Genomic DNA, 19,997 nt, shown 5'->3' on the forward strand with positions numbered 1-19,997 from the left:
TCCGAACCCAGTTAAATTCACAAAAAAACTATCGGGATCGATATTTGTAAGGGTTTCCATGGTAATGCTTTAAGGTTCAAGTAAACACTATTGATATTGCAATGTATGACCACAGGTCTTCAGTATATATCAATAATTGCATAAAATTACCAGGCGGTATAAAAAGAAATCATTCGGCATGTTTGTACACCCAAAAGGACCTTGAAGACTTGCATAATGAGGTTACTAAAAATTTGAAAGAAAAGATGAAAACGAATGTTCTGGGGAGTAATAACGAAGTGAAGATTTTCGTCGACTTTTTTGATAGTATTCCAGAATACGATGATATCAATCATCTATCTAATAAAGAGTTTTATAAGAAACTAAAAAAATTGAAGGAAGTGCAGAAAAGCCTTTGCGAAAATTTGAGGAAACTGAATGTTGAAAAAGAGGTAAAATTAGTTAATTAATCTAGAATTATCATAGAGTAGAATTAGTAAAACAAGTACCTGTTTAAACTTACTTTTAATAATTTAATTTATATATAAAATTAATGTTGAGTACTGCCTTACACATACGTAACGATTTTGTGTTGAAAATTTTGCAATAAAAAATTCTTAACGTTATATAAACTTTAAAAAACAAATTTAATTAGGTCACTGGATTGATTCCCAATCTTCATAAACAGAAACATCCAAAATTCATAATTTATTAAAAAATTTAGTAAAAATGAAACAGAACTTATAGTACGGCAGATAACTTTATACGTTGAATGCTTGTTCCTAAGGATACTAAATGGTTCGAAAACTACAAAAAACATGGAGAAGAAAATCCGCACAAAGAAAGGAAGAAGAAGAAATCTTCCATAAAGCCATTTTGCGCAACGCCGCTTCCCAAAAAGCAGTGTCAGGACAACTTATTTGATGATGATGATCTTTCACTTTCCGACAAGGAATTTGTTTTTAAACCGCCGTCACGAAGGTAGAAAAAAAATAAAAATTCTTCAGTTTTTAGCACTTATATACAACTTTCAATAACAATTAATTGGGACAACCAACGGTTTATCCATTTTATAGTTTCCCTCCACGAATATAACATAATTTAATGTAAATGACAGAATAATATGAAAATACGAAATTCGCCAATAATAAATACAATTACATTGCTCATTTCCTTTGCTACATTTTACTCACTTACTCATTACATACTGGATTACTTTAAAACGTTTAATACCGTTAACCTTAAGTTCTTTGTTTCTTTAATTTGTTGAAATTTTAATTGTGGTAACTAAGTAACATTTATGTTAAAATCCAGTCCAACAATATGCTTATTAATATAGCTAACTCAATTTAGATTCCAGCAAATTAAAATAACATTATTTTGTATATGCCTTGTAGATATTTGATTCTAATTATGGAAGAAGATAGAGAATAAAAAATAATATAATCTTTTCATAATATGATTTTTTATCGATAAATTAGTCAAATATCTTTCAATTAATAGGCTGATACAGTTAAAATGTTCTCAATTTATTTTAACTTTCGTAGATCGGTAAGAATTGAAACTCCCAGCGAGAAACCATCTCAAGATACATCGCCGGAGCCATTTGGATGCAGTTCGCGTAATTATGTCTCAAGGGAAAAGGAAAGTAACTGGAATGAGTCCAACCCTACTCCTATTGAAACCCGAAGTGCACCTAATAGCCCACTAAGGGTTATTAAAACAAATGAAGTATGCGAATACATTGGCATTACCATTCCGGAACCGTTTCAAATGACTGTCAGGTAATGGTTACTTTTTCCATGTAAAAAAATATTAGAAAACTTTCTCCCATGCCATAATGCAAAACTTTTTATATAGCAAATTCTAATAGCATTCTGTTTAAAAATTTAAATTCTTCTTGATACCTTGCAGCATAAAGCACAACAATTGGAATTTTCGGATTTTGATCGACCCGCATTTCTTACAGTTTTGGAAATGCGAAAGGTGAGGGTAGCATACGAAGCACCAATGTATGACAAATAGAAAAGTAGGTTTGCATTATACATGGTAGAATTAATTTCTCAAAGACACTTCCACAGGCTACTGTAATACTATTTACAAAACTTGTTGATTCCTCCTGTGTCGTTTGTTGTTGAATCAAACTTGCTGACATTTAGCCAATCATCCTGTTGGCTTTTTCAGAGCTTAGCTGAAACTGTCTCGCATTCTACTTTGTACCTGTATATTGTTTGAGGGGTGAGGAGTTAAAGCAGGGTCATGAACATTGTCTAGGATGACTGATTCCCATATTGGTGACAGGTAAAGACCTGAGTCGCGGTTAAGATTGTTTGATTGCTTACAGATTTCTATAGAGTCTCGGATTTTTCGCTGGTTGATTGATTGGAGAGTATAATCTATCTATAGAAATCTATAAGCAACCAAACAATGTTAACAGCGACTAAGGTTTTTACTTCTCATCAATATAAGAATCAGTCATATAAGACAATGTTCACATCCCTCCCTAAGTTCCGCCCCCTTCAAACAATATATAAGCTGATAGAGATTAGAATGTGAGACACTTGGAGTTAAACTCTGAAGAAGCCAACAAGATGATTGGCGAAACGTCAGCAAGTTCGATTTAACAATAACCGACGCAGAAAGAATCCAGAAGTTTTGTAACTAGTATGACATTAATTTCAATAAATTCCATTATTGTGTTCCTTCCAGGGATGAAGAGAACAAATTGGTAGAAGAATTGTTTTGGAAAATCAATAAACCGGAAAGAGAAAAACCTGACCAGTTCAAAGCGCACAATATCCCCATTGAATCTCAAATTCCACTTTTTCACAAAATCGTAGCTGATCAAGAGCGAAGGTAAGAAAAACTTTTAGCCGATTGACGTGAGCTTTTTCCAAGTTTGTTTAATGTTATATGTACATGCAGCGCTCCCAAAAATGCGTATTTGTCTGCCTTTATAAAATTATAAATTCTAAATTTCACCCCAGTATTCTGATTCTGCCGGATCATTCTAAATTTTAATAAAAACACCGTAGCAGTATTCTGTTAATTCTACTTCATGACGTTCCTGTCTGCAAAATGGAATCAGAAGAATGAGCAGTAACATATGATATGCCAGACGACCAAATAAATCATATCATCTGCTGGCCATCTTTTTGTCTGTTGCAAAAGTAGAATAATTTGGCCACATATTTTTGGGAGCACATAGCATATTGAAAATATTCATTCTTACGTCACTTTTTTGGGAAGCAATGTTTTAGCGTTGAAACCAAAAGAATTTCGAACGTCCATTTTCTTTATTTTTACTTAATTAGGTTTCGGGCAGATGGACCACTATGCCCGCTATCAAGGATAGACCAAAATTACTCCAAATACTACTGCTCCAATATACATTAATGTCTAGCCAGCCGGTGAACTTTGCTACCAAAGTGGAATTATTAATCAATAATCAGAGCAGGGATATAAACTAACCAAAAGTAACCAAAGCTAACCAACGCTAACCAAAAAAATTTGAAAATATAAATTTATAATCAATTACATTTAGATGCCTATAAAGGCCATTCGTAAAAAGTTTGGTACTGTCAACGCTAAAAAGGTCCACTAAAAACGACACGCAAATCGTTGATATTTTCGAGCATTGGTCGCAGACAACGTTGTTAATATTTAATGAATTCAATAATGCCAGACAAAATTTGCTCCAGAATGGTTAAACTTTCAATATAATTAGGACCAGTTACAAAACAGACTCAATAATCCGCTCACCTGAGGAAGACACAGCCAAGAACAAAGACGCAAGATTTAGCACTATTATTTAAAAAAATCTTATAATCGCAGAATTTTGGAGTTTTTTGAATATTTTAATTATTAATATTAATTAATAATTAATTAATTAATTAATTATATAATATTAAATTTTTGAAGTGTGTCAGTAAAAGGTTATCAGAATTATAAATATTATTGCGGGAGGAGGAGCTAAACAAGACAACCTTGGCATTTTTGAATTCTGCATGTTCAAAACCCCCAGATATTGAATTTTATCGTTCCAACTTGTGCAATTTTCTAAATATTTAAACGTTCCGGTACTTCTTACTGAAAGAGTTGTGTTGCCGTATCTCAGTAATAAGCAAAGGAAAAATTTAGAATTATGTGACCTTACTAAATTCAACGTGCGCAATTCATTGCAACAAAAATAAATAAGGCATTCTGTTTACAATACAAAAATTATGACATGTGAAAAGTTATCAGAATTATGAATATTATCGCAAAATCTGACAACCTTGCTGTTGGCATTTTTGAATTCCGCATGTTCAAAACCCCCAGATATTGAATTTTATCTTTCCAACTTGTGCAATTTTGGAGCTATTTAAGCGTTCCGGTACTTTTTACTGAAAAGGTTGTGTTGCCGTAGCTCAGTAATAAGCAGACAAAAAACATAAAATTATTTGACCTTAGTAAATTCGACGTGAGCAATTCATTGCAACAAAAATAAATAAGGCATTATATTTAAAATAAAAAAATTATGATGTGTAGCGTAAAAGTGGTGAATCTGACAACATTGGAAGTTCTTTTAGTTTCAACACTTAATAATTTGGCAAATTACATTCTAAGTGTCGCATTTTGCAGAAGTCGAATGGTTAAAGAGAAACGCAAAGCAGTATTGCACGCCCAAATGAAACCATTTTCATTTACAAGAAGGGACGAAGAAATTCAAGAACTTACAAAAAAATTCTCAAAATCGCTACCATGCGTGTATGATGAAGAGCCCATAAAAGTTACCAAATTTAAAGCAAAACCCATCCCGAAAAATTTATTTAGCAACTACATTTATAAAAAAATGCACGAGGACGAGTTTTATAGGTATAACTCTCGAAACATTGATGTTAGTTTCGGCTTGTTTCCTTATATTCTGGAGCCAGCAAACTTTTATTTATGTTTAGGTATTTTTTGCGGTTATTTAGCCTTGATTCCATATTACAGAATGCTGCAGAAAAAAGTTAGGGCTGAGGAAATGCTGAAACAGGCTTCTCTACCACCATCGATGGCCAAAAGAGAAAAATGTCGCCCGAAGTTAAACGTTTGTCCGAGATTATATAAAGAAGTTTCAATTACTGATAAAAAAAACGCATCGCCTAAATGTATAAAAACTAACAAAAACTATAAATACATACAACAACAACATGAAAGGGAACTACAAGAGCTTAAAGATGAATTTATATCAAGCAGTCTGCGACAATTTGCGCCTCAATCGTGCAAAAGAGATAAAAAGGTAATTATCACTTTTAGGACTAACGGATTAAGTAGAAGTCAAACAACATGGAACTTTTTTACGCAATATATGTCGTCAGCGATTTTAAAATTAAATATTGAGTTTCCCAGGAATTTTTTAAGCATTAACCGTTGTTTATATTGCTCACCATATATTTCAATCTTTAGACAATTTTAATTATTTATTTATTAATTCATTTATTCATCTTATTTTATCTTTTCATCTCTATCATTTAGTTAACATCATAAAATTCAGGGAATTTCATTTAAATGTTTTGCTTGGTTTATTTTATATTTATTACATACTATCAAGTTCTGTGGAATATGTCAAAGAATCAGAAAATTTAAGAAAGCTTTCAAGGAATTGTTAGTGAGACTAGAACCATATGGATGAATTTTTTTAATTTATTATTATTATTATTTGCAATAATTCTTATATCTATTTAAAAAAAAAATTGCTTTGTCGATTGAATATTCAATTTACGCACTTTACGATAGCACTTTCTGTGCTATCGTAATGAATTATTTTTTATTTCACATGAATTACATAGCAAAATAACGGAAACATACCAAATTTGCTGACAAATAAATATTGGGACGCGAATGTTTATTGACGAAGAAATTAATGTTACCCATGCATTGATGCTAAAATGTAGTGTGTTTAGATAAATGAGATGTCAGTTCGGGTTGTATTTTTCAAATTTGTATAATAGTTGATAAGAAAATGACGCGTGGTGTGTGTTATCATATCTCAGTACTTCAGAGGTAAATCGACGCAAAAAATTTCAAATGACTTGAGTATTGCAAAATCAACAGCCAGGGATATTATAAAAAAATATGGAGAGACAGCTAGTGTTAGCGTTCGTGGTAAAAGTTCAGGCCGACCCCGTAAAATCACTGAAAGAGATCGTCGTATTCTGGTTAAGATTTGTAAAACTAGCAGACGAAGCGTCTTACGACAAATTCAAGCGCAATGGAATCACGAGGCAAACTTAAATATCTAGAGGGAATGTTGTAGACAATGGATGCATAAGTCTGGTTTGACTTTTTATAAGGTAAGTTTACAATTTTTCGTTTTTCAATATAAAAATTATGAATATTCTATGATCTACTTTTGTTAAAGGCAAAGGAAAAACTATGATGACTAACGTCTATTCAGAAGAAAAAACGTTTGGATTGCGCAAAATCTAAAATATTCTGGACAACGGAAATGTGGAGTAACGTTATCTTCAGCGACAAATCAAAATTTGATGTGTGTGTAGGCGATTTTTGAAAAAGGGTGATTCGTACAAAATCAGAAGCCTTTCACAAAGATTGTCTAAAGCGCACGGTAAAATTTCCGCAGGATGTTATGATATGGGGGGTGTATGAGTGGTAAAGGGGTTGGCAACTAAGAATTCATTGATGGTACTGTAAATGCAGAAAAATAGCAACAAATTTTATCAAAGAAGTTTGATTCCATCAATAGAGCGAACTTTTGGAGACAAGACAGTGCATTCTGCCATACTGCGAAAACAACAAAAAAGTGGTTTGGGGACCATAATATGAAAGTTTTATCGTGGCCATCAAGTAGCCCCGACTTGAATATTATTGAAACTTTATGGCATCGGATGAAAAAGACTTTGCGTAACCATCCTCAGCGTACAGCTCCAGCATTAAAGGCAAAAATCACCGATCTTTGGAACACTTTCACCCCCGAATATTGTAAGACTTTGGTAGATTCCATGCCAAAACGCATAAAAGCTCTTATTGCCGCGAAAGGTGTAAGTAAAAGATTTAAATGCGTCCGAATATTTATTTGTCAGCAAATTCGGTATGTTTTTGATATTTTGTTATGTAATTTATGTGAAATAAAAAAATAATTCATTACGATAGCACTTTTTGGTATAAAAATAAGTGCGTGATTTCATTTTTCAATCGAAAAGGCAAAAAAAAACAATTTAAAATAAGTATAAATATGTTTTCTTATTATTTCGTACATCGTCCGAACAATTAGTTGTTAGGGCTCGTATTACATTTTGGGAATTTTAGCAAAAATGGAAATAGGCTATAGGGCTATGTCGCATAGTAGCATATTATGCAACAAGGGTGGTAAACGGCATTTGAGTCTCGTGTTTATTTGGCACGACCGCAGACCGCAGCGTAGCAAGGTTTAATAAATGAGTGACTCAAAAAGTTTACCAAATATGTTGCATACTATGCTTTTTCAACCTCAGTTAATATTTGGGTAAATTTTTGTAAAACAACACAATGCATTCACTGATATGGCCGTCAGAATTGACAAACGTCAACATACAAGCCGTGGGTAATATTGCGGAAAACTGAGTGCTCCCAAACTCGTGCAGTAACCTCACGGAAATGACATGAAAGTCATAATTGGCAAACGTCAAAATTCCAGCCGTGCCATAATATCTCCGAAATCATCCGATTGCTTCCAAATCCGTGGGGTAATATCGCCGAAATGTCCAAAGTGGCCGACTCCGAGTTACGTTGTTCGTTCCAAACTTCGCTGTTTCGTCAGTTTATGTTATTACTCTATCAAACTGAATAGTGATGAAACTACAAGACAGATAATTATATTCTACCCGAAATACAATTATTTCAACTTTATATATTGAACACCTAAAATATTAACCTACATTATTTAAGATAAAATATGGTACAATATGGTAAACAACGCTAATATTACAGACTCAACCACACATAGTCATGAAACATGAAAAAACAGATAAAGTACGAGCAAAATGGTGTAGTTAAATAGCGGGCTAGATTCATAATACCACGTTACACTAAGATCTTTACCTGTCACTATGGAAATCAGTCATCCGAGACGTTGTTTATGTAGTTCATTTAGCCCCGCCCCCCCCCAAACACTATATAAGCAGGTACAGAGTAAAATACGATTCAGTTTCAGTCAAGTTCTGAAAAAGCGAACAGGATGATTAGCGAAACGTTAACAAGTTCGATTCAACAAAAACCGACGCAGGAGGAATCCAAAAGTTTTGTAAAAAGTATTACAGTAGCCTGCGGAAGTTTAAAAAAAAGTATCCATTTCATCTAATAAGAAAAAACAAATGAATGGTTTTTACGCTCCTTTAAATTGGGTTTGGAATATTTGGATATATTCGTTCTAACTTTATTACGGGTTGGTGCGATCTGGTTAATTTTAGTTAATTTATAACCTAATTCGTCTCTTGGTTGTTTTTTAAGGTATACCTGATCATTGTGACTTTCATTTTCATTGGTTCATGTAGAATGAAACCTTTCAATTTAGCTATTTGAATTTCAATTTTTGGCAGTAGTAAAGTGTGTTTTTATTTTGTGGAGGTTGCAAAAGTCTAAAAGTTTTAATTATTGAATTCGACTCCATTATCACATACAATAATAGGTGGAAGCCCATAATGAGAAATGAATACTAGCAAAGCATCCAAAATATTTATAGAGTTTACGCCTGCGATTAAATAAGCTTGGGCGAATTTAGAGAATATATCTATAATTGTCAAAAAATTTTCTTTTGTAATTGATAATGTATAAGTGTATTCTTTCGAATAACTTTGAATCTATAGGGATTGACTGGAATTCCAATTTATTAGCCTGCCTTTCATATTTTGATCTTTGAGAAATTACACAATTATTAATATAGTTACGTCTAAGTTTCTTTTGTTTTTAAATACCTATAATACCTATAAAATAAAAAAGATAAGTGATAACTCTAAGGTTTATAAAAAAATGTTTATTTCCAAAAATTGTTTCTCGAATGCACATTGGACTGGAGATCGTCAGCTGATTTAGTAATTACTTGATTTTTATGAAAACTAAGCGGCTTGTTTCAGTATGGGAAATTTTCTATATTGATATCGGCGTCACCTATTTCATTTATTAATGAGTCACTTTCCATTGTTGTCGGTGCGTATTGGGGTTTCTGGACAATACACCGGCTACAGAGTTTTCTTTTCCTTTTTTGATTTGTTGATTTAGTACTATATTCTGCTCAAGTCAGTTTCCATCTCATCTTTCCAGTTGTGTAACCATTTAAGAGGATTTTACTTAAATGTCGTCCAAACAGGTATGGTCGAAAGTAAATTTTCCAGATTATTAGCAGTAATTATCTTTCTATAAATGCTAAATTTTCTTCAGCTGGATTTAAATTTCTACTTGCATAACATACAGGCTCCAATTCCATACTTGCTGGCATCTGTTATGGTTTTTTTTTTAAATCTGGATGTACCAATCCGTTGCACGATGTTCAATGTGCTCTATTTTTTTAACCTGTTTTAAACAAAGTTTTTTAACTTTTGCAAAATTGCCTATACGATTCCTATAGTAACCAATCACTCCTAAAAAACTGCTTATTTGTTTGTGTGTTTTTGGAAATGGGAAATTAACAATACTGTTGAGTTCAAAATTATGTAAATTGCTTTTTAATTTTGTTTATCTTAAACATGCCGGACATTTCAGTCAATGTGACATCAGGGCGTTCCACGCCAAACCGACAAGGTCTACATTTTTGCTAGACCAGTAACAATTTTGTAGCGTTACGGGGTAGACGTTCACGGCATGGGTCGCGACGTCGTCGCAAAGTGAGATACAGTCCATTTATAGAAAACGAAAATTCAATAAATATTAAGTGATTGAGAAAACGCTTGTATTATTGAAAAAACATAGTGGTCCATCGAACGGGATTGTGATCCATTGAATGGAGAGTTTTCACTTGCGAGAATTATTGGGTGTTCCGCAAAAGTGAAAAACGAGGAAATTGCGAAATACAGATTGTTGGATCATCTGTATTCGCAAAGAAAATTGTGTAAAAATTGTGAGGGAAACGTTTACGTGTCCGTAAACGAACGTCGGCAAGCAACAAAGCGCAGCTGAGTCAAGGCGGCGCGGCGCGGTGCACAAAGGATTGTTTGAAGGTCGTCGTTGCGGTGCCGTGGAGTTTATCGGCGAGTGCGGCGCGGCGTTGGAAATTGTACGTGCGGGGCCGTACGATTGGGCAGCGTTGCTGCGACGCGACGGAGGACGAGACAGTACGTGCCGGAAAAAAGTCGCCGTTAAACTGTAAGTCGATCCTTTTCAAACCTTTGTTGGATTTTGTAGTTTGTGGTCTCTATTTTATGTGTCAAAAATCAGCAAAATGGCTGAGCAATTAAACTAATTAATTAGAAAGCGAGCTTATCTCAATTTAAAAGGTATTTAACAAATTTCAATGTGCAAAGTGAAAGATCTTCAGAAAAAGAAGTGTGAAGATTTAGACAGCCAATTTAATGAGAGGGAAGTTTTCCAAACAGAATTCTACCATATTGTCGCAAAGGCAAAAAATATTTTGGGTGATTTTAATGATACGAACAACAAAAATGGGTGTTTGCAAAAAATTACGCATTCGGATTCCAACTCTGTCATTTTTCAGGAAAATTTACGGCCAAATTCGAATGAAACGATGGGTGTACGATTACCTTTAATAAATTTACCAACGTTTGCTGGAAACTACTCAAAGTGGTTGGAATTTAGAGACACGTTTGATAGTTTAATTCACAAGAATAAGTCGATTGGCGACATTCAAAAGTTTCACTATTTGCGTGCATCACTTGAGACCTTGGAAAACAATTCCCGGACAAAATTGAAGGAAAATTTTATCGGGCAAAAACAAAGGGTTTTTGTAGCTGGGGTTGAAAAAAGCAAGTGTGTTATTTGTAAAAGCGGTCATGACATCAGTGAGTGTAAGAAATTTTTGGAGTTAACAACCAGCCAGAGAATTGCGCAAATAAAACGAAATAAATTATGTATGTGTTGTTTTTCGAACAAGCATTTTAGTTTTAATTGTCAAGGGAAAAAATGTTCGCCGTGTGGTTTAGGGCATGATGTTCTATTACATTTTTATAACCAACGCCAAACTGAACAGGTCAGTGTTGAAAGTGCCCCAATTGCTGACGTACAAAAGGCTGTAGAAGCGTCTTCAAAGGAAGGAAGTAAAACCTCTGTGGTGCTATCGAGTAGAAATTGTGGGACTCAAGGTCAGGTGTTACTTTCTACAACGATTGTCAAATTAAAAGATGTGAGTGGAAATTTGCATCATCGCAAGGTTTTGTTAGATTCAGCTTCAATGAGCAATTTTATCACTGAAAAAATGTGTGACAAACTTCAGTTAAAAACAAAAGATGCGAATGTGTGTGTGGTTGGGATTGGTCAAAACACTGAAAAGATTTCGAAACGGTGTAAAGTAGAAATCAGTTCTCAGAAAGGTGATTTCCTAATTCCTATCAGTTGTTTAATCATTCTGAAAATTAGTGATGAGATTCCTTTGTGTGAAATTGAGTTAGGACCAATAAACATTCCAGGAAATATTTGTCTAGCAAACAGTGAATTTCATTTGCCTGATGAAGTGGATATGTTAATTGGTGCAGGTGTGTTCTGGAAACTTATAACTCATAACAAACCTTTCTTACAAAACACTTGGTTAGGATGGGTAGTAGCGGGGTACATCAGTGGACAAGGATCTCGAGTCAAACCTAAGAAAACGGTGTGCAACCTAAGTATTGGTACAGAGGTACAAGACCAAATGGCCAAGTTTTGGGAACTAGAAGAGCCAGGTGGAGGTCAAATCGAGGGAATGACACGGGATGAAGTTGATTGTGAAAATTTCTTTGTGTCAACAAAAAGACGTGATCAGGATGGTCGATTTGTTGTTGCAATCCCATTGAAAATGTATGACGGCTCTGCACAATCAGACTCGGGTGTGTCACGTAACGATTTGCAATTTTTGGGGCCAAGAATTCAAGAGGATATTATTTCAATTTTGTTGAGGTTTAGACAACATGAAGTGGCATTCTGCGCAAATATCGCCAAAATGTACCGACAAGTATGGGTTAGGGAAGATCAACGCCATCTACAAAGGATACTGTGGAGAGAAAATCCAGCAGAAGAAGTCAAGGTCTACAATTTAAACACGGTGACGTTTGGATTAACCTCAAGTCCATTTTTAGCGGTAAGGTGTTTGCAGGAACTGACTAAAAATTGCGAACAAACACAGATTTCAAAGGTAATTGGCAAGGACTTCTACGTTGATAATTTGATATCAGGGGCCTCCTCGATTCAAGAGGCACTTCAGATATGTAAGGGTGTTTGTGAGGTTTTAAAATCTGGTGGGTTTGAGCTCAGAAAGTTCAGTTCGAACAAGGAGGAGTTCTTGGAACAATTTGGAGTAAGGCCCAAGGCAGAATTATAAACTCTTAATCTAGGAGAGCATCAACACAAAACTTTGGGATTGTATTGGGACTATCAGGCAGATATCTTTACCTACAGGGTGACGGAATTTTCAAGTAATTCAAGTACCACAAAACGGAAGATTCTGTCAGAAATTGCCCAGCTGTTCGATCCACTTGGGTTAGTTAGCCCATGTGTCGTCATTCCCAAGATTATTTTACAATGATTGTGGATTCTCAAGTTGGATTGGGACGATGAAGTACCGAACAATATTGCCCAAGAGTGGGAACAATTTAAGCAAGAAATGGTGAAATTAAACATGCAAGACATGTAGGTAGCAACAATTCAGAGAACATCGAACTTCATGGATTTTGTGATGCTGCACAAGAAGCGTTTGGAGCATGTATCTATGTCAGAAATGTCAAGAAGGATGGAAGTGTAGTCGTTCGCTTATTGTGTGCAAAAAGTAAAGTTGCCCGGATAAAGGCACTAACTATACCGAAATTGGAATTGTCGGGTGCATTATTACTTTCAAGGTTGATAAAAGAAGTACAAACTTCCATGACGTTAAATTTCAGGAAACTGTTTTTGTGGAGCGATTCTACAGTAACATTAAGTTGGATAAAATCACCAGCAAATCAAATCCAAGCTTTTGTCGCAAATAGAGTATCGCAAATTCAGTCTATGACGGATCAAGACAATTGGCATTATGTGCGGTCAGAAGAAAACCCCGCAGACTTAGTATCCCGGGAACTTTTTCCTTCCAAATTGTGTGGAAATAAATTATGGTTTGAAGGTCCACAATGGTTGCCACAAGATTTCTTTCCAAATCAGGCTGTAGATGTCCCTTTAGAGGAACTTCCAGAAAGGAGGAAGCGAGTAAAAGCCTTTTTGAATTCAGAGAAGAGTATTTTAGAGATTTTTTCCAGATATTCCAGTTGGACAAAATTGAAACGTGTATTTGCATATTGCTTAAGGTTTACAGCACGTTGCAGAAAATTGGATAGTCCCGAATCAAAGAATTTGACAGAGAAAGGAATGTTAATAAAGTTATCACAAGATGAATGTTTCGTAAATGAGAAGAAAATCTTGGAGACCGGTGAGAAGATAAAAAAGGGTTGCTTGTCAAATTTAAATCCGTTTCTAGATGCCGACGGATTAATCAGAGTAGCCGGAAGACTAGCGCTTTCAGAATTTAAATTTGACAAAAAATTCCCAATTGTGTTAGACCCAAAACATCCATGTCCAAAATTGATTGTTAAGGCAGAGCATTTGAGACTACTGCATGCAGGCCCTCAATTAGTTCTCAGTTCATTAAGGGAAAATTATTGGCCACTAAAGGGCAGAAATGTTGTGAGAAGGGTGGTGCATGAATGTGTTGTGTGTTCGAAGGTTCAACCTAGGTCCTTTGAAATACAGCTGGGAGATCTACCTAAGTCACGAGTGATCCCACAATTTCCATTCAATACCACAGGGGTTGATTATTCAGGGCCGTTCAATTTTAAAATAGCTCTGGGACGGGGCACGCGTTTGTACAAGGGGTATGTTGGTTTATTTATTTGTTTTTGCACACGTGCAATACATTTAGAGGCTGTAACAAGTCTGTCTACGCAACCATTTGTTGCAACTTTCAGGAGATTCGTGTCTAGGAGGGGCAAACCAGAAAAAATGTTGTCAGACAAAATTTTTGCGTAATAATCATGTCATTTTAAAGACATTGATTGCGACAGAAGGTGTTAATTGGTCTTTTATTCAGGCATATTCGCCTCATTTCGGGGGTTTATGGGAGTCAGGGGTAAAAAGTGTTAAATACCATTTAAAAAGAGCTGTGGGCAAGGCAAATTTGACATATGAGGACTTTTCCACTTGTTGTGTCAAATAGAGGCCATTTTAAAATCACGTCCTCTCACTCCAATGTCATCTGATCCTTCTGACTTGGACGTTTTAACCCCATCCCATTTCCTGATCGGAAGAAGGGCAACCTCATTACCGGACCCACGATTGCTCGAGCAACCTGAAAATAGGCTTGCTAGCTATCAACATATTCAACAATACCATCAAGATTTTTGGTCTTGTTGGTCACAGGAATACATCGCTGAACTTCAGAGGTGCGTCAGATGGAAGGCTGGCGGGGACACTCTGCTGGAAGGGACATTGGTGATCGTGAAAGAAGAAAATGTGCTTCCCTTGTGTTGGAAAATGGGACGCATCGTTCAGTTATACCCAGGAAAGGACAACATTAGTCGAGTGGCTGATGTAAAAACGAGTGAAGGTGTCATCAAACGTTCATTCGCAAAATTGTGTCCATTGTTTCACGAAAGTGGGTGAAAAAAAAAACTCAGTTCAAGTGGTTTCAAAGGTTGTCTAAGACAAATTGATTTTCAAAAAATGTTTGTTTTGTTGTTTTTTTAGAAAGAGGGTTCTTTCAAGGCTGGGGGTATGTTGACTTCAAAATTATGTAAATTGCTTTTTAATTTTGTTTATCTTAAACATGCCGGACATTTCAACAACAGGGCGTTGCACGCCAAACCGGCAAGGTCTACGTTTTTGCTAGACCAGTAACAATTTTGAAGCGTTACAGGGGAGACGTTCACGGCATTGATCGCGACGTCGCCGCAAAGTGAGATATAGTCCATTTATAGAAAACGAAAATTCAATAAATATTAAATGATTGAGGAAACGCTTGTATTATTGAAAAAACTCTGTTCAGGTAATGTGTCCCAGAAATTCAATTTCTTTGTTCATAAATTCGCAATTGTCTAATCGCACTTTTAGACTGTGTGTCAAATACTTTAAATTACGAATATGGAGAAGATAATCACGTAGTCCATATATACGACACAAATTTTATTAATTAGTCCTTTTAAAACTTCATTGATCATCTTCTGGAATATCGCTGGAGCATTTCGCAAGCCAAATGGATTCCTTCATAATTCATAATGCCCCTAGTCTGTAGAAAACGCTGTTTTCTAAATACTGGTGGAGTTGGTGGAATTCGTTTGCAGGATCTAATATTGTAAAATATTGTGATCTGTTGATTGCCTTTGTTACAACCGCGCACATATATTATTATTAGATTAAGTTTAGTTGCAATTTAATTTTGATATATTAAATTTATATTTTTTTGCTCGAATAATAGTATTTAAGTATTATTGCCTATGCGCGGTACTCATAGACTGGGATAAGTCCCCTTTGGTCTCGCGAGTCGCGCGCTTATCAAAATGACTTAGTAGTTGTCGTTCTCTTGACTACTCTATCTCGCTCTGAAGCTACAAGTGTGCGCGTTAACTGCTACCGCGTTTTTGCTGGATTGTGCCGATCGTTACCACGTTCAGGGGTAAGTGAATTCTGCGTACACGTTTCTCTTAATTTTTCTCGAACTAAATTTTTGTTCAAAACAGTCTTATTATTCAACTTCCTTATATCTACTATATATAACCACAATTCTCCACTTCCTAGGTCCACTTGCATCACTCTTTTGAGTACAATCCTTATTGGGCTTGACCATGGACTCTTATAATTCCGTCTTCAAGAATTTTTCATATCCGACTTCTTCTTTGAGTACTTCTGGAAATCTGCAAGATTTAGCATATACGGGTTCTTCTTCACTTGTGCGTGTTACGCGTTCAGTATGTGTTGACTTTAGTTTTGGCTAGTTAGTTGGGCTGTTGAAATATCGTATAATATTTGTTATAAAGTTTAGTTAAGCTTGTTTTCTCTTCTTCATCCAAGTTATTTATTCTTAATAAACTTACAATTTCCCGCTGTTCAATATGTGGTTCAGTATTAAGTACTTCTGCTTCGCATATTTCATAATCATCTATTGGGAATACTTCTAATGAATATTTTAGGTTAACGTATGTATCTTCGATACTGACATTATGTATTTCAACAATGGCTTGTCCGCCCTTTACAAATGACTCCGCTGTGAAACAATGGTCATTAATCTTGACATGCGGTTTATAGTAAGTTCTGTCAGTATTTTTATTAGTAGGTATTTTATTCCTTAATACTTCGTGTTCATTTAATGTAATGTTTTAACAGTTATAGTCCATAGGTGAACAATGTTGTACAGAAACAATAACATTATTTCATATTTAGGGCATTTAGCCCACAAGATGTTTTTAGAATATCGGATTTAGTTAGGGAAATATTTTTTGCTAAACATACTGTCAAAGAATTATGACTGCCAGAATCAATGAGCGATTTCTGTTATAGAGGTTGGTATATAAAATATTTCATTTGGTTGATTGGTGCCCTTGAAATAAGATTCTGTTGTTTCATTTTGAATAATTGGGCAATTTTCGGATGTATTAGGCGTTCCAAAAATTGGGTTCGAAAATTTATTATTGGTTTCGAAATATTGTTGCTATGAGAAAAGTCCCGCTGTTTGATATAATTCTTCAACTTGAAATGTTGGTCTCGATTGTGGTTTTCAAACCGTTCCTTGGAAAATAGGGTTCTGATTGAAAACTATTCCTTTAGAAATTTTGTTGTGATTCGAAAGTATTCCTTTGGGAATTTTGTTGCGATAGGAAAGTATTCCTTTGAATAATTGACTGTCTAGATACTTTCGACGCGAGTGTTGGTTTGTCTTTAAATACTTATCAAGTTAGTTTTGGTTAGTTAATATTAAAAGTTCGTTGTTTCCCAAAGACTTGTCAATTTATAAAGAATTTCCTTTGAGGAATTTGTCTTGGAGAATTGAAATCGGTCCGCTAGGAAATGGTTGATTTCAAAAATTAGGTGATCCTTTTTTAGAGTGTATTTGCTGAACAAAATAATTTGAAGTAGATGTAGAGATTTCGTTGCATTGAAATTTCTCCTTGAGCCATGGGTGTTTTAAAGTTGTGGAGGGGATGTGTTGAAATTAATTTCATTTGGATTCGTTAAACAAAGATAGAAATTTTCTTCTTTACTTATAAATTGCTTTCCACTTTCTAAACAACTTGGATTTTTAAGTTTAACTCCTGTTTGGATATTTGGTGGAAAATATTTTAGGAATAAGGCCAAAATTAATTTTTCAATATAATTTGTGCAATTTTCTCACTCTGAGACATTGTAGAACCATTATTTATATTAAATATTAAACTTCTTGTACATTGACATGGAACGCGAAAAGTATGAAGAGATTCTTTAAGATTTGGTTTCATACTATGTAGTTTATGTAAAAGACATGTAAATGACCGTTGATCTGTGAAACTTAGCTCCACATTTTGACTAACTCTTTTCCAATTAGTTAACTGAATTCTACTTGATCCTAATATTTAAGACTTTGCCACGAAGCTTTCCAATAATAGCTCTAAAAATATTTTTTTTATCGGAATTCACATTTACTTCTTCGTAAGTTCACATGGATCACCATCAAAAATTGGAATAATATCTAAGGATAGACGCAACCCAATGCTTTGTTAATTTAATACAAAGGAAAATGAGAAAAATTGACTAACCTTTGATTTTGGTATTTTCTTTCGATTGTGGCGTTCCAGGGATATATGGTCCTCTAGCTAAGCTGGGGATATACAGTCCTCTGAATGATGTGTGACTTGACAAGGGAATTCGGTTCCGAGAGATTTGAGAATTACCAGTGCGTGTAAACACTATCCACTATGTTCACTTCTCATAGGCGACTATCCTACTCACTGCGTCGGTTACGTTCTTCGTTTCAAACTTCGTTGTTTGTTCTGTTTTTGTTATAACTCTATCAAACTGAAAAGTGATCAATTCGTGATTTATTCAATTACGAAAGCTGGTAACAAAAACTACAAGACGGAGAATACCATTATTTCAACGTTATATAGGGAACACCTAAGATATTAAGTTGCATTAGTTAAGATAAAATATGGTGCAAGATAATAAATAACAGTAATATTACAGACTCGTCCCCATATACTGATAGAATTTGGAAAAAATGCAGTAGTGCACCTTTATTAAGAGATAAAGTACGAGAAAATGCTATGTAGTTAAAAAGTGATACAGATAAAAAGCGATATTCATATTAGGTAGCAAAAAGTCGGAAACTATCTCTTCCTTCCACACCTAGTTTCATAATCCTAGTGGCGGTGGCGTGTTATAGTTCCGTAACATCGGTGGGAAACGGAACTGGCGCGGTAAAATGATACTTTCCGCACGTAGGATCAGTGTATAATTGGGTATTTTACAGAAGGGGGTGGAAAAAAAATTCCTACACAGGATATTTTATTTGCAAGGGGAAGAATATGGTTAAAGTAAATAATGACCACTCAGAAATGTAACAATTTTGGTCAAAGTTGAATTATTTCGTGGCTATCAGTTTTTCCATCTTCATCCTATGTAATAGACCATTGACGTTAGGGCAAACCCAAAAAAAAGTAAAAATAAATTCAACCAGCTTCGTTGTGCAATGTTAAAAAATATGGTGCAGAGCATATTCCGACAAGATCTGATAGTGTGGCTCGAAACATATCCAATCAACTTGTGTGCCCTGACCTTAATGGTTAATTTCTTTATTACTCAGGTGTCAAAACGCATTTATGGAATTATTAATTGATTTAAATAGGACTTAATTCGACATAACCAGAATACATTATTTACAGAGTAAGAGACATTCTCATAGACATTCATCTGCTAGTAGTAGAAGCAGTTACTACGACATCAGAACACCATCTTCATTAGACCTTTCTTCGGTAAACAGGTCAAATTTAGCTGCAGTATTAAGAATACAATCGGCGAGGTATTAAAAAGTAGTTAATTCAAAACAACTGTCATCTTTGAGAATAGTCTCAAAAATATAGTAGACTAAAAATTAAATTTTAGAAACCGTTTAGAAATGGAAATGACGAAAAAGTTGGAAGAGGCAAAGCTAAAAGAGGAGGCCCGATGGAGAGAAAAAATAATGAGGAAGAAACCGGTTTTTCAAGCACTAGCTTATAATCATGAGGAAGATTTGGCCCTGAGATTGCAGCTAAGAAGAGACGAAGACCGATTTAGGAATGAGGAACATAAAACTAGAATGCAATTGATGCTCGGAAGAGTTAATCAACAACCCACGCTGTTTGAAAGACAATCTGAAGTATGCTTGGTTCTCGAAGTAACATTGGTTCTGTTTCATAATGCTATGAATTTTATTTTTAGTTAAAACTTCCCAAAACTAAAATTGTGCTCCGCAGGAATTTTGACACGTCTGATAGAAAGCATCTTAATCGAAGTTTTAGTGATCTTTCTGACATCAAACGCCTAACTGAAACGAAAGACGAGGCAATTCAAACAATTTTTAACAGACTGGAGGAAACTAACAGAGAAAGTAAGGAATCGGAAACACCAAGCAGAAGCAAAAAAAATTCCGTCAGTGACGAAGTCAACATATGACCAGTTGATGAAGCCTGCATATATGTAGGATACATTAAAGAACGGAGAAAATAGATAATAGTTCTTTTGTCATCATGTACAGTTTACTTGTTATTTAAATTAAAAACATATTTACAAAAAGGAATCCTACAGCCTTGGAGATTTTTTAGAAGAACTTAGTTCAGTTAGAAGTTCAACAAATGAACGGATGGTCTCAGATTAATTTA

At 34.8% G+C, this 19,997-nt stretch overlaps 1 protein-coding gene across 5 annotated transcripts; it reads left to right on the plus strand.

Moving 5' to 3' along the window:
• The first annotated feature begins 112 nt into the window (after nucleotides 1-112).
• On the plus strand, nucleotides 113-19,906 carry LOC132706302 (protein FAM161A-like). 5 transcript variants are annotated; one of them, XM_060677579.1, is made up of 9 exons: nucleotides 113-431; nucleotides 767-960; nucleotides 1,527-1,763; nucleotides 2,689-2,835; nucleotides 4,603-4,836; nucleotides 4,957-5,245; nucleotides 19,020-19,156; nucleotides 19,240-19,495; nucleotides 19,558-19,906. In XM_060677579.1, the coding sequence occupies exons 1-9, from the start codon at nucleotides 246-248 to the stop codon at nucleotides 19,789-19,791; spliced, it is 1,914 nt and encodes a 637-aa protein (XP_060533562.1). In that variant the 5' UTR covers nucleotides 113-245; the 3' UTR covers nucleotides 19,792-19,906. The 5 variants fall into 5 exon arrangements, 2 of the variants coding, with proteins under 2 accessions (XP_060533562.1, XP_060533570.1); XM_060677587.1 differs by lacking the exon at nucleotides 4,603-4,836; XR_009619577.1 differs by lacking the exons at nucleotides 113-431; nucleotides 767-960; nucleotides 1,527-1,763; ... (3 more) ...; nucleotides 19,240-19,495; nucleotides 19,558-19,906 and adding exons at nucleotides 10,336-14,803; nucleotides 14,857-15,154 and having other exon boundaries at nucleotides 19,020-19,041.
• The last annotated feature ends 91 nt before the right edge of the window (nucleotides 19,907-19,997 follow it).

This window comes from Cylas formicarius, unplaced genomic scaffold, assembly GCF_029955315.1.
Source record: "Cylas formicarius isolate icCylForm1 unplaced genomic scaffold, icCylForm1.1 PGA_scaffold_10__41_contigs__length_53128322, whole genome shotgun sequence".
Classification (NCBI taxonomy): Eukaryota; Metazoa; Arthropoda; class Insecta; order Coleoptera; family Brentidae; genus Cylas; species Cylas formicarius.

Bases quoted from the DNA above. Each gene is read 5' to 3' on its own strand.
- LOC132706302 (XM_060677579.1), top strand. From the start codon at position 246: ATGAAAACGAATGTTCTGGGGAGTAATAACGAAGTGAAGATTTTCGTC. The intron at 5,246-19,019 runs GTAATTATCACT...CATTATTTACAG, and splicing joins CGTGCAAAAGAGATAAAAAG to AGTAAGAGACATTCTCATAG. The intron at 19,496-19,557 runs GTATGCTTGGTT...TTTTATTTTTAG, and splicing joins TGTTTGAAAGACAATCTGAA to TTAAAACTTCCCAAAACTAA.